This window comes from Macaca nemestrina, chromosome 12 (assembly GCF_043159975.1).
Source record: "Macaca nemestrina isolate mMacNem1 chromosome 12, mMacNem.hap1, whole genome shotgun sequence".
Lineage (NCBI taxonomy): Eukaryota > Metazoa > Chordata > Mammalia > Primates > Cercopithecidae > Macaca > Macaca nemestrina.
The window spans coordinates 9,118,286-9,131,907 of NC_092136.1; the positions used below are offsets into that span (position 1 = coordinate 9,118,286).

At 44.8% G+C, this 13,622-nt stretch overlaps 1 protein-coding gene across 4 annotated transcripts in view; it reads right to left on the reverse strand.

Moving 5' to 3' along the window:
• LOC105469820 (DNA polymerase alpha 2, accessory subunit) overlaps positions 1–13,622 on the reverse strand; it is a 39,436-nt gene that overhangs the window by 17,714 nt on the left and 8,100 nt on the right. For 3 of the 4 annotated variants that reach the window (XM_071074300.1, XM_071074299.1, XM_071074301.1), the window contains exons 4-7: positions 12,334–12,391; positions 4,761–4,867; positions 1,839–2,032; positions 511–599 (exon numbers count right to left, since the gene is read on the reverse strand). In XM_071074300.1, the coding sequence (XP_070930401.1) occupies positions 511–599; positions 1,839–2,032; positions 4,761–4,867; positions 12,334–12,391 (448 nt within the window). Of the gene's footprint in view, positions 1–510; positions 600–1,838; positions 2,033–4,760; positions 4,868–9,945; positions 9,964–12,333; positions 12,392–13,622 lie in introns of those variants that run through there. The other variant, XM_024789123.2, reaches the window with a different exon arrangement.

A 13,622-nucleotide genomic window follows, 5' to 3' on the forward strand; every position in this document is an offset into this window, starting at 1 on the left:
GAATATATTTCCTCTTAAATTAGAAAACATTCTAGAGAGAAAGTACTGGTATATACACCAGATTAAACTATGATATAAAGATAGTATTGGCAGCAGTTTGTCTATAACAAGAGACCAAACAAGGGGAGAGACTGTGAGTCATTGTCCAGAGAACAAGATTCTGAAAACCCCACCCTCGCTGCTGTCCTTTTATCTCGATATGTGAATGCTTCTACTTGTGGGAAATCCCCAGGGAGCTACCTGACTCACCACCAAGGGAAACAAGGCCTTCAGTCTCTGCTTATGTGCAAGACTCTAATCCAAGTGGGAAGAAAATCACTCTCTGGCCACAAAACCAGACAGCACTTACAAATCTTTCTTCAGAAGGGCCTATTTTCCCAAATTCAACCAAGATAGATGTTCAAACTAGAACACAGACAAGAAGTGAAAAAGGAAGCAAGAAGGATGGCTCTTGGTCATCGATTAAAAAATGTAATATTAATTAGTGAGAACTATTAGAACAACTCTTACCTGTGCTGGGGCTAGCAAAGGAGTGAAAGCTTCAATCTTATAATGTTCCTTGAGTTCGCTGCCGAGTTCTTCTATCTTACATGTCAGAACTGCAATCCCAGAAGTGGAAAAAAAAATATTATGTTAAGACATTTCACTTGCCAAGAAGAGAAAATACAGCACATTGTAAAATATTAAAGTCAGTCATTTTTTTTATTTTTTTTATTTTTTTGAGACGGAGTCTCGCTCTGTCACCCAGGCTAGAGGGCAGTGGCCTGATCTCAGCTCACTGCAAGCTCCGCCTCCCGGGTTCACGCCATTCTCCTGCCTCAGCCTCCCGAGTAGCTGGGACTACAGGCGCCCGCCACCTCGCCCGGCTAGTTTTTTGTATTTTTAGTAGAGACGGGGTTTCACCGTGTTAGCCAGGATGGTCTCGATCTCCTGACCTCGTGATCCACCCGTCTCGGCCTCCCAAAGTGCATTACAGGCTTGAGCCACCGCGCCCGGCTTAAAGTCAGTCATTTTATAGAAGCAGGAAGGGTGCCTGGACATCTGGCCAGTTTAAACCTTCTAAAATCCTTGCCAATTTTCCGATATTTGGTTGCTGAACCTGGCCTTCCATCTGGCCACAGGAGACCCCACAGCACAATTCCAGGGAATCGGCATGAACCCCACCCCATCCCCAAGTCTGCCCTTTACTCAAGTCCTCATTGAGGTTTTAGGCAAGTCAAGGCCAACCTCAAGAAGGCTTCTTTTTTTTTTTTTTTTTGAGACGGAGTCTTGCTCTGTCGCCCAGGCTGGGGTGCAGTGGCCGGATCTCAGCTCACTGCAAGCTCCGCCTCCCGGGTTTACGCCATTCTCCTGCCTCAGCCTCCCGAGTAGCTGGGACTACAGGCGCCCGCCACCTCGCCCGGCTAGTTTTTTGTATTTTTTAGTAGAGACGGGGTTTCACCGTGTTAGCCAGGATGGTCTCGATCTCCTGACCTTGTGATCCGCCTGTCTCGGCCTCCCAAAGTGCTGGGATTACAGGCTTGAGCCACCGCGCCCGGCCGAAGAAGGCTTCTAAGGAAGGAGCCATGAATATCTTTAAGTTGAATTCCTTTACATCGTTCGAGTTTTTGCTGCTGGGAATGGTTATGTGCTTTTTAGCCAAGTGAAGTAACTCGGGGCAATCACTGATAGTATTGCCAGTGTCCCTCCACTACTAGGGATTCCATGAAGACATTACCAACTCATATATTCAAAGGCAACCTTGGAACTTGTTCTACCAGCATAGCTGAAGCTTTGTTACTCTAGACCCTTCCAGGTGGTTTTATATCCACCAGAATTTCAAAGGGAAAAACAATCACCTTCTCGAATGTCTGGGAGCTTCTGAAACATGGATTTGTAGCTCCCTGTTAGTACCTCTGGACACCCCAAGACCTTCAGGCTGATGTTTCCAGCTCCTCCTCTCCCAGACCAAGACACTCCTTGTGCTGAGCCGAAGGAGGTAACCACTTCTCCTCGGTTACTTCTTGAGTTGTATTTCTGGGAGGGAGTAGCACTAATTGGAAGCAAAAAGGATTAATATTACTGTGTTCATATCTAAAGGGAGAGAGAAATAACATGAGGTTATCTTTGGAAATGGAGACTAGAGAAAAGGAAGGTGGCCTCATAGTTTATAAATCGAATCAGTTTAACGGGGTTGGACATACCCAGACCTTTAAGGAATTTCAGGAATGAAGGGTTGAGGAATACCAGGCTGAGGAATAACAAACATTTTTAAAGAAGTTTAGAGACAGAAACGTATTTTAAAAGGTTGTCGTTCTCTTGGCATTAAAACTAAGCAAGGCAAAAAAAACCCCCAGATCCTGCATTGATTAAAAGGCAAACTTTAAGTTCCATTTTTCTCTTCTTATGAATTTTTAGCATTTATTGGAACATCATCTGAGCCTGCAACTGTGGATAAGCCAAAACTTGCTGAGCATATATAAAAACTCACAATATGGTTCAAAGTAGAAACAACAATAAAATGAAGTTAAAATTAATCAACTTTCCCCAGTGTCTATAGAGGTGGAGAAGTAATGAATTAACAGTCTGGTGATATGCAAACATTCCCATTTTTCTAGGCTCAACTGCCAAGTTCTCACGTTTCCACTCCCTGACTGGTAAATTACACCTCTAAGAACACATGGATATTGCCGATCTGCTTAGATAACAGTGAAGTCTTCTAATTCTCTGGTTGTAAACACGCCGTACAGAGCTCTATTTAAAACAGGCTTTGTTTAATGCACTGAAACTCTGCAGGAACCAGTTTTATGTGGGGCACCATCGCAATTAATGCCATCATTCTTTCTTTTCACAGAGAGGCTACAGAAAATGAGCTCAATTAATTATCTCAATCTCCAGTGCCACCTCTACCTGAATAATTTAGAAGTTACTTTCATACATTACAAAACCAGTTTCTGCTGTCAGCTTTATTAGTGTGCATTAAAAAATGACTAGGCAGCATTTTGCCAACTTCTCCAAGCTCTTCCCTGGGAAGCTCCATGAGCCATCCATTACAGCAGGCCCTTTAATGCAGCAGATGCTCACATGAGGACAGCTGTAAACAGATCTACAGGTTTCAGAGCATTGTACTGACATTTGGAGAATATAACTCCTGCAATGGTGCTGGCATGTCCCTAAGAGCCATCCCTACATACCCGGTTGCAAAGATGCTCTTGTTAAGCCTAGAAAGCTTTCTTCCAAAAAGTCTGAGAACTCCCCAGAGCAGCAGTAGACCACCCTAAAGTAAAACTGTCCTTCAAAATCCAAATACCGCCAGGCACGCTGGCTCACGCCTGTAATCCCAGTACTTTGGGAGGCTAAGGGGGGGCAGACTGCTTGAGGCCAGGAGTTCGACACCAGCTTGAGCAACATGGTAAAACCCCATCTCTACAAAAATTAGCTGGGCTTTGTAGCATACACCTGTAGTCCCAGCTACGCAGGCGGGTGAGGTAGGAGGATCACCTGAGCCTGGAAGGCCAGTGAGCTATGATTGTGCCACTGCACTCTAGCCTGGGTAACAGAGTGAAAGCCTATCTTAAAAAAAAACAAAAGAAAAAAGAAAAAAAAATCCAATAACCCCTCACCTTGAATGACTGCAGAGCTTCTATCACCAGCTTTCTAAAGTGACAGAGCTGAAAAGGCTGGGCGCGGTGGCTCATGCTTGACATCCTAGCACTTTGGGAGGCTGAGGCGGGTGGATCACCTGAGGTTAGGAGTGCAAGATCAGCCTGGCCAACAGGTGAAAGAAACCCTGTCTCTACTAAAAATACAAAAATTAGCCAGGCGTGGTGGCAGGCGCCTGTAGACCCAGCTACTCGGGAAGCTGAGGCAGGAGAATCGCTTGAACTGGGGAGGCAGAGGCTGCAGCGAGCCAAGATGGTGCTACTGCACTCCAGCCTGGGTGACAAAGTGAGATTGTCTCAAAAAAAAAAAAAAAAAAGTGACAGAGTTGAAAAATCTTAAGCTCTGGTTCATCTAGAAGTGATCCAAAGTAGAGGTAATGACTCCTGGCAGTTGGTGTTTCCCTAAAGGGTTAATACTACTGCCCCTGAGCCTCATCTTGATGTGGAAGCTCCTAAAAACCCATCTACTCAGCAGAGCACTTGCCTATGGAATTCTCTAATACGAGACGTGTCATTTACGGATTTTAAAAAATTACATATGATCTTTGTGGATTTATGTGCAGTGGTGGCAGAGGGACAAAATACCAATTAAGTCAGTGCAGATTCACAGTGACAAGAAAACTCAGAAACTAGTTGTAACCTGAGTTTGAAACAATAAACAGGTTACGAAACATTATGAACAAAGATATGTGCTTTTCTTTAAAAACAAAACAAAACAAAAAAACTTTAGATGAAAAGAAAGAAAAAGAAACCCAACAAAACACCAACAGAAGCAGGTGGAAACCTACTTGCCTCTACTGACAAGACCTGTTAAGACTCTTAGACTTCTGAATAGACAGGTTGTTTTCAATAGAAGGTATCAGTTCCTGATCTAGGAAATGAGCCTTAGAAAAGTGGGTGGAAAGTGAGTTTCCTTAATTACTGTAAGAATCAGTAATTTTCCACAAAGAAAGGGAAAGCAAGGAAGGCAGAGAGCAATAGGCTTTCAAGCCAATTCACTGCAGATGTACATGCCCACCTACAGTTAATAAATAACTCTGCTGCTAGCCTTCCTCAGATAGCCAGAGAAAGGGGAGGGGAAGCCAGCTTTATGGCACTTGAATGAATTATGATCCATACCTTGGAGAGAAACTTGATGGTGAGAGGAGCTGATGGGGGCTACGAGTTGATACACTTCTTTTTGTTAGGGGGGTTTCTGGGGTGGAGATAGTTCGCTTCTGAGAACCCTAGGGAAAAAAAAAAGGAAAACAAAATCTCAGTCCTACTAGACCCAATACTAATTAAGTGTATAGTTCCTTGGAAGAAAAGGGAGAGCATGTCCAAACGAAGGCACAAAACAGGACTGGGTGGGTTCTCTTTTTAAGGCCCCATCATCCAAGCATAATCTCAAAAAGAAATCTTCAACAACTGTAACCAACATTCAGGACACTGTCCCTATTTTGAAGGCAATTACAAGAAAGCAAACATTTTCCAGAAAGGACCACCAGGCTGGTAATCTGTCCTGTCAAATCCTTCGTATGTTTACTTTCTGTCCCCACCTCTCTGTTTTCAAACAGATCTGAGTTTTACAATGCATAGTTTTGACCTACGTGTAAACATTTTCCTGAGAAGGAATGGGATATTACTACTTACTCTGGTAAAGTATACCACACATTTTCAAAGGAAATGACTCCCGGCAGATAACAGATAACAAGGTTGAGCTCATACTAGAAGAGTCAGCAAACACCTCATTGATGGTCACTCCTTTTTTTTTTTTTTTTTCCTTTGACTCATCAACAAGAATCCAAAGATAAGCCCAGAATGGAGGCTGAAACCTACAGTCCAGAGACCCATTGCTCCCTAAAGTCTAGGATAATCAACTGTAATAGAGAAAACAAAATCCTTGCCTGGAGAGCAGCCAGAAAGCCAGCTAGTCTGCAGCTTTCCTGGCCCTAGGGCTCCTCCTGGCTGCAAGTTTAAGAAGTTATACTGCCGAGTGGTCAACTGGTAGCAACTAAAGGACAGAATGCCAGAGAACAGATTCAAAACCATCATTAGGCAGCTGCAATGGAAAATAGATTAAAAAAAAAATCCCTTATTCTACCATCCTGATATAATAACCAGTTTTGAATATTCCTTAATAGTATTTTAATATTTTTCTAGGCCAGGGGTGGTGGCTCATGCCTGTAATCCCAGCACTCTGGGAGGTCAAGGTGGGAGGATCACCTGAGCCCACGAGTTCAACACCAGCCTGGGCAACAGCGAGACCTCACATCTGAGGAGAAAAAAAAAAGCCAGGCATGGTGGCTGATAATTTGCATATTAAGATTACAAATATACAAATTAGTCATAATCTTAGTTTAAATATAAACCTAAGTATTTTATGTGCTGATTTTTTCACTCTATATTAATAATAAATATTTTCCCACACTGTTTTTTTGTTATATATTTTTTTGAGATGGAGTCACTCTGTCACCCAGGCTTGGGCACAGTGGCAAGATCTCGGCTCACTACAACCTCTGCCTCCTGGGCTCAAGCGATTCTGCTGCCTCAGCCTCTCAAGTAGCTGGGATTACAGGTGCCCGCCATCACACCCAGCTAATTTTTGTATCTTTAGTAGAGATGGGGTTTTGTCATGTTGGCCAGGCTGGTCTCGAACTCCTGACCTCAAGTGATCCACCTGCCTCGGCCTCCCAAAATGCTGGAATTATACATATGAGCTACTGCACTTGGCCCAATCTTTTTCCTTTTTTTTTTTTTTCTGAGACGGAGTTTCACTTCGCTCTTGTTGCCCAGGCTGGAGTGCAATGCACGATCTCAGCTCACTGCAACCTCGGCTCACCGCAACTCCACCTCCCAGGTTCAAGTCATTCTCCGGCCTCAGCCTCTTGAGTAGCTGGGACTACAGGCATGTGCCACCACGCCCAGCTAATTTTGTATTTCTAGTAGAGATGGGAGTTTTGCCATGTTGGTCAGGCTGGTCTTGAACTCCTGATCTCAGATGATCCACCTGCCTCGGCCTCCCAAAGTGCTGGGATTACAGGTCTTTATCCTTTTTAGTAGCTGTGTTATTTGCTTAAATTGATCTACAACGATTTACATAATTCTCAATTGCTGGATTATGGGTTGTTTGTGATTTTTCAGTGATTACAAATAATGCTGATTCTTAGGTGAAAAGTGATTTGGCAAATTAAGATTTTAAATTAAAAAATAAAATAATGCTAAGATGCATATCGTCATGCATAGAGCTTTTCCCATAATTTGAATTATTTCTTCAGAAGAGATTTTTTTTTTCCCCTCTAGGGAGAATTACTGGGTCAAAGGATAGAAAAAGATTTTATGAATTTGGCCAGGGATGGTGGCTTATGCCTGTAATCCTAGCATTTTGGGAGGCCGAGGCAGATGGATCACTTGAGCTCAGGAGTTCAAGACCAGCCTGAGCCTGAGCAACACAGTGACACCGTGTCTTTATTTTTTTTATAATTAAAAAAGAGATTCTATAATTTGAATATATTTTCTCAAACTATCCCTCCAAAAGATTCTCCTAATATACAGTCGGCTACAACACTCTGGGGCCAATGTTGTGGGGCAGGGATATTTCGAGAGAATGACAGTCTGTCTCGCAGGATGTGGCAAGGTGACAGCACTTTGGTAAACAAGGCACAGTCTGGTGTTCCGGTCCTCAGCCTTAGGGCTGAAATCCAATAGTGTTCACCAACTCCAGTCCCAGTTCTCAAAGATGCACCCCCTTTAACCAAGCTCATAAGATTCATTATTAACACTTAATGCTGGTTTCATCATTTTTTCTTTTTTTTTTGAGACGGAGGGTCGCCCAGGGTGGAGTGCAGTGGCATGATCTCAGCTCACTGCAACCTCCGTCTCCTGGGTTCAGGCAATTCTCCTGCCTCAGCCTCCCGAGAGCTGGGATTACAGGCATGTGCCACCATGCTAGGATAATTTTTGTATTTTTAGCAGAGATGGGGTTTTGCCATTTTGGCCAGGCTGGTCTCGAACTCCTGATCTCAGGTGATCCACCCACCTCGGCCTCCCAAAGTGCTAGGATTACAAGCATAAGCCACCATGCCTGGCTAGTTTCATCCTTCCTTTCTTTCTCTCTCTCTTTTTTTTTTAAATGGAGTTTTGCTCTGATTGCCCAGGCTGGAGTGCAGTGGCGCGATCTCGGCTCACTGCAACTTCTGACTCCCGGGTTCAAGCAATTCTCCTGCCTCAGCCTCCCGGATAGCCAGGATTATAGGCGCCCGCTGCCACGCCCAGCTAATATTTTTCTATTTTTAATAGAGACAGGGTTTCACCATGTTGGCCAGGCTGGTCTTGAACTCCTGACCTCAGGTGATTCCCTCTTCTTGGCCTCCCAAAGTGTTGAGATTACTGGCGTGAGCCACCGCGGTGGGCGGTTTCATCATTTTTAATGATAAATGTAGTCAGCAATGGTACCATATTTTCATATCCTAGGGTAAGCACATTCTCACACCCACAGAGAAAATCAAATTATAACCAGTTTATTAATTTACTAGAAATATAACTGGCCAGGGTATGGTAACGTCAAATCACCAGGCTAACGCATTCTCTCCCTGTTAGACAGGGACATGGCAGCCAAATCATCAGCAGATTTATGGTGAACACGGAAGCAAAAGAACAGCTGTCAATTGCACAGGAATATTTAATAGTGATAAGCTAAAATCACTGACATATCATATTTACCTTTATAGCAGAAGGACACCTGTTCCTAAGACCTGAGGGTCAGGCAACCTCAGCCTGGCACTGTTTGTATTGAAAGGCCAACCTTCACACTTTGTCTTTTTTTTTTTTTTTTTTGAGATGGAGTCTCACTCTCTCGCCCAGGCTGGAGTGCAATGGCATGATCTCAGCTCACTGCAACCTCCACCTCCCGGGTTCAAGTGATTCTTCCGTCTCAGCCTCTCGAGTAGCTGGGATTACAGGCACCTGCCATCATGCCCAGCTAATTTTTGTACTTTTGTAGAGATGGGGTTTCACCACGGTGGCCATGCTGGTCTCGAACTCCTGACCTCAGGTGATCTGTCCACCTTGGCCTCCCAAAGTGCTGGGATTACAGGTGTGAGCCACCACGCCTGGCCACACTTTGACTATTTTATCATGCTGCCATTGATGCATGGCCTAACAGTGACTGAATAATTTCCACATGATGGGTACTGTTCTAAGCATTTTATGTATCTCTAGTCCAGACACATAATGTTTGCTTAACATTTCAATCCAACTCATTTAGCATGGAATTCAGAGTCACAAACTTTTTTTCTTTTTTTTTTTTTTCTTGAGACGGAGTCTCTCTCTGTCGCCCAGCCTGGAGTGCAGTGGTGTGATCTGGGCTCAGTGCAACCTCCGCCTCCCAAGTTTAAGCAATTCTCCTGCCTCAGCCTCCTGAGTAGCTGGGATTATAGGCACCCACCACCATGCCCAGCTAATTTTTTATTTTGAGTAGAGATGGGGTTTCACTGGTCTCAAACTCCTGACCTCAAGTGATCCACCTGCTTCAGTCTCCCAGAGTGCTGGGATTACAGGCATGAGCCACTGCACCCGGCCTCACAGTCACAAACTTTGATTCACAATTTAGTCTCTTAAGTATCTCCATAGCAGGAATGGGATAGCCTAAATATGGGATTTCAGTCATTGAAAGGGTATCTACTTGAACAGTAAAATAAGCAAATTTGTACCTGGCTTACTCATCAGTCTACTGACAGCTGGGTTACCATGCGTCAGACTCCAAGAATATGATCAATTCTGGATACATAGACAAATTAGATAAAATTCTGGATCTGTGAAGCTGACAACCAGATAAAACTGTGGTGGTCCCATTGGTATTGCAATTGAGACCCTATTTGGAGAGTCAACCACACTCCCTTATTCAGAGGTCTTTTAACAACTATTAATGTGCCAGGGTGCTGGGAAAACAGCAGCAAGTAAAAACAAAGTCTCTATTCTCAAGGAGCTTCCATCTAATGGAGGGAAGGCCAACCAAAACAAAAAAGTAACTATATAACATGTTTGGTGGTAATAAAGCAAGAGAATAATGAGAAAAATAAAGCAAGAAAATAAAACAGAGGAAGGGTTTTGTTCTTTTAGGCAGGCTTGTTCCCTCTGACGAGGAGACACAGGAAATGGACCCATATTTGGCATGGCAGAAGCAGAGAGCAAGGGGCAGCAGGGAAAGAGGACAGAAGGAGGAGGGGCCAGCTCCTACAGAACCTCACACATGCTGGTTCAAACTTTGGGTATTAGGAGGAAAGATGAAAAGTCAGCGGGAGAGATATGAGCAAGAAAACCTGACCTTTCGTTGGAAAGGAGCACCCTGGCTGCTGGGTGGAGAGCCGGTTAGAGGCGGACACGGCAGAAAGAAGCCAACGGACTAGTTAGGAGGCTATCCCAATCATTCAGGAGACAATGATGCTGTGGACCTGGTAGTGGCAGTGGAAATGGTGAGAGGTGGCCAGATCCTGGAGAGGGATGTCAGGACTGGTAGCTAAGTTGGACGTGGGGTGTGAGAGAAAAAGGATTTAAGGAGGTCTCCAAGGTTCTTGGCCTGAGCCAATGGAAGAACGGAGGTGTCCTTCACTGGGATATGGACTCGGAAAACCACTTTAGGGGGAAAATCAAATGAGTTACAGTCTCTCCAATCTTAAGAAACTCTAACAAACACCTCATTATTTCTTTTAATATTATATGTACCTGGTTTTGTGCTAGCAACTTCATGGGGCACATTTTTGACCCTCTTACTCTCCACAGGCAAATCTATTTACCTTCTTTCTTCTTGAGACAGGGTCTCACTTTGTCACCCAGGCTTAGAGAAGTGGCATGATCTCTGGTCACTGATCCTCCTGCCTTCGTCTCCCAGAGTGCTGGGATTACAGGCATGAGCCACTGCACCCAGCCCTTACCTTCTTTCTTATGATGTAATTTACTTTGAATAATTAAAGCTCCCTCCATGTTTGTGAATTTCTACAAATTTATTTAGTTAGTATAAAGAATAATTACTGGGCTGGGCACGGTGGCTCACGCCTGTAATCCCAACACTTTGGAAGGCCGAGGCAGATGGATCACCTGAGGTGAGGAGTTCGAGACCAGCCTGGCTGACATGGTGAAACCCCATCTCTACTAAAAATACAAAAATTAGCTGGCCGTAGTAGCGCGCGCCTGTAATCCCAGCTACTCGGGAGGCTGAGGCAGGAGAATTGCTTGAACCCAGGAGGCAGAGGTTACAGTGACCCGAGATCGTGCCATTGCACTCCAGCTGAGCGACAAGAGGAAAACTCTGTTGCAAAAACAAAAACGGAATAATTACCATTACTGAATACATTGCGTAGGGCAATGTAAATTACATCTTTCTTTTTTTTTTTTTTTTTTGAGACGGAGTCTCATGCTGTTGCCCAGGCTGGAGTGCAGTGGCGCGATCTCGGCTCACTGCAAGCTCCGCCTCCTGGGTTCACGCCATTCTCCTGCCTCAGCCTCCTGAGTAGCTAGGACTACAGGCGCCCGCCACCGCGCCCGGCTAATTTTTTGTATTTTTAGTAGAGACGGGGTTTCACTGTGGTCTCGATCTCCTGACCTTGTGATCCGCCCGCCTCGGCCTCCCAAAGTGCTGGGATTACAGCACTTGAGCCACCGCGCCCGGCCTAAATTACATCTTTCTTATGATGTAATTTACTTTGAATAATTAAGGCTCACTCCATGTTTATGAATTTTTATGAACTTATTTAGTTAGTATAAAGAATAATTACTATTACTGAATACATTGCACAGGGCCTGATACTTTACCTATTTATTTCCTCTTCAGGCCCTCCAAGATGGGGGATGTTGTGCACTGGCTGTCAGCTTCTTGAGGGCAGAGCCCATCCATGTCTGTTTCGTTCACCACTGTTTACCCAGTGTCCTAGTGCAGTATATAGTTGTTGCTGTATAACTGAATGAGTATCCTGATATTATGGATAAGGAAACTGGCTCAGAGAGATAAAACAACTCACTCCAGGTCACCCAGGTCTTCTGACTCAGACTTTGAAGGCAATGCTTTTCCACTACTCTACTTGACCTTTCACACTGGGATCCAACACAGAACTGAATTATTCAATTATAGTATAAAACTATGCAACTATTTAAAAAGGGCAATTATGGAGAAATTATATTTATAGAAATGTTTTATTTTGTGCTAAGAAAAGCAGGATAACTATATGTTTATAAGGACTGCCATTATGTAAAACATTTAGACATATGATCAGAAAGGAAGATGTATAAGTGGAAATATAGTAGGAAATGCATGAGAGTGGTTGATTTTTTTTCCCTCCGATCTTCAAATGTTGTGATAACCTATTTTAAAATGTTACTTGTGGCCGGGCGCGGTGGCTCACGCCTGTAATCCCAGCACTTTGGGAGGCCGAGGCGGGCGGATCACAAGGTCAGGAGATCGAGACCACGGTGAAACCCCGTCTCTACTAAAAATTACAAAAAATTAGCCGGGCGCGGTTGTGGGCGCCTGTAGTCCCAGCTACTCGGGAGGCTGAGGCAGGAGAATGGCGTGAACCCGGGAGGCGGAGCTTGCAGTGAGCCGAGATCTCGCCACTGCACTCCAGCCTGGGCTGGGCGACAGAGCGAGACTCCGTCTCAAAAAAAAAAAAAAAAAAAAAAGTTACTTGTAAAATGCGATGTCCAAACACTGTTTACTTACCTTTGAGGGTGTGGTGTAAGAGTTCAAGAGAATTTCCTCTTCTTCTTCCACTTCAATTCTAAGAACACTGGTTAAGAAAAACAATAATCGGCCGGGCGCGGTGGCTCAAGCCTGTAATCCCAGCACTTTGGGAGGCCGAGACGGGCGGATCACGAGGCCAGGAGATCGAGAGACGATCCCGGCTAACACGGTGAAACCCCGTCTCTACTAAAAAATACAAAAAAACTAGCCGGGCGAGGTGGCGGGCGCCTGTAGTCCCAGCTACTCGGGAGGCTGAGGCAGGAGAACGGCGTAAACCCGGGAGGCGGAGCTTGCAGTGAGCTGAGATCCGGCCACTGCACTCCAGCCTGGGTGACAGAGCAAGACTCCGTCTCAAAAAAAAAAAAAAAAAAAAAAAAAAATAATCGCCGGGCGCGGTGGCTAATGCCTGTAATCCCAGCACTTAGGGAGGTTGAGGTGGGCAGATCACGAGGTCAGGAGACAGAGACCATCCTGGTTAACATGGTGAAACCCCGTCTCTACTAAAAAAAAAAAAATACAGAAAATTAGCGGGGCGTGGTGGTTGGCGCCTGTAGTCGCAGCTACTCCGGAGGCTGAGGCAGGAGAATGGCGTGAACCCGGGAGACGGAGCTTGCAGTGAGCCGAGATCATGCCATTGCACTCCAGCGTGGGTGACAGAGCGAGACTCCATCTCAAAAAAAAAAATAAATAATAATAATAATAAACTTTCATATAAGGCAAGGGCTAATTGCTAGAAGAAATCTAAATAGGCCGGGCGCGGTGGCTCAAGCCTGTAATCCCAGCACTTTGGGAGGCCGAGACGGGCGGATCACGAGGTCAGGAGATCGAGACCATCCTGGCTAACACGGTGAAACCCCGTCTCTACTAAAAAATACAGAAAACTAGCCGGGCGAGGTGGCGGGCGCCTGTAGTCCCAACTACTCGGGAGGCTGAGGCAGGAGAATGGCGTGAACCCGGGAGGCGGAGCTTGCAGTGAGCTGAGATCTGGCCACTGCACTCCAGCCTGGGCAGCAGAACGAGACTCCGTCTCAAAAAAAAAAAAAAAAAAAAAGAAATCTAAATATTAGGTAATTTTTACAATTATTATTATTATTATTATTATTGAGATGGGGTTTCCTCTGTCATCCAGGCTGGAGTACAGTGGTCTAGTCTCAGCTTACTGCAACTTCCACCCTCCAGGTTCAAGAGATTCTCCCACCTCAGCCTACCAACTAGCTGCGTCTACAGGCATGCATCACCACGGCCAGATTATTATTATTTTTTTTAAT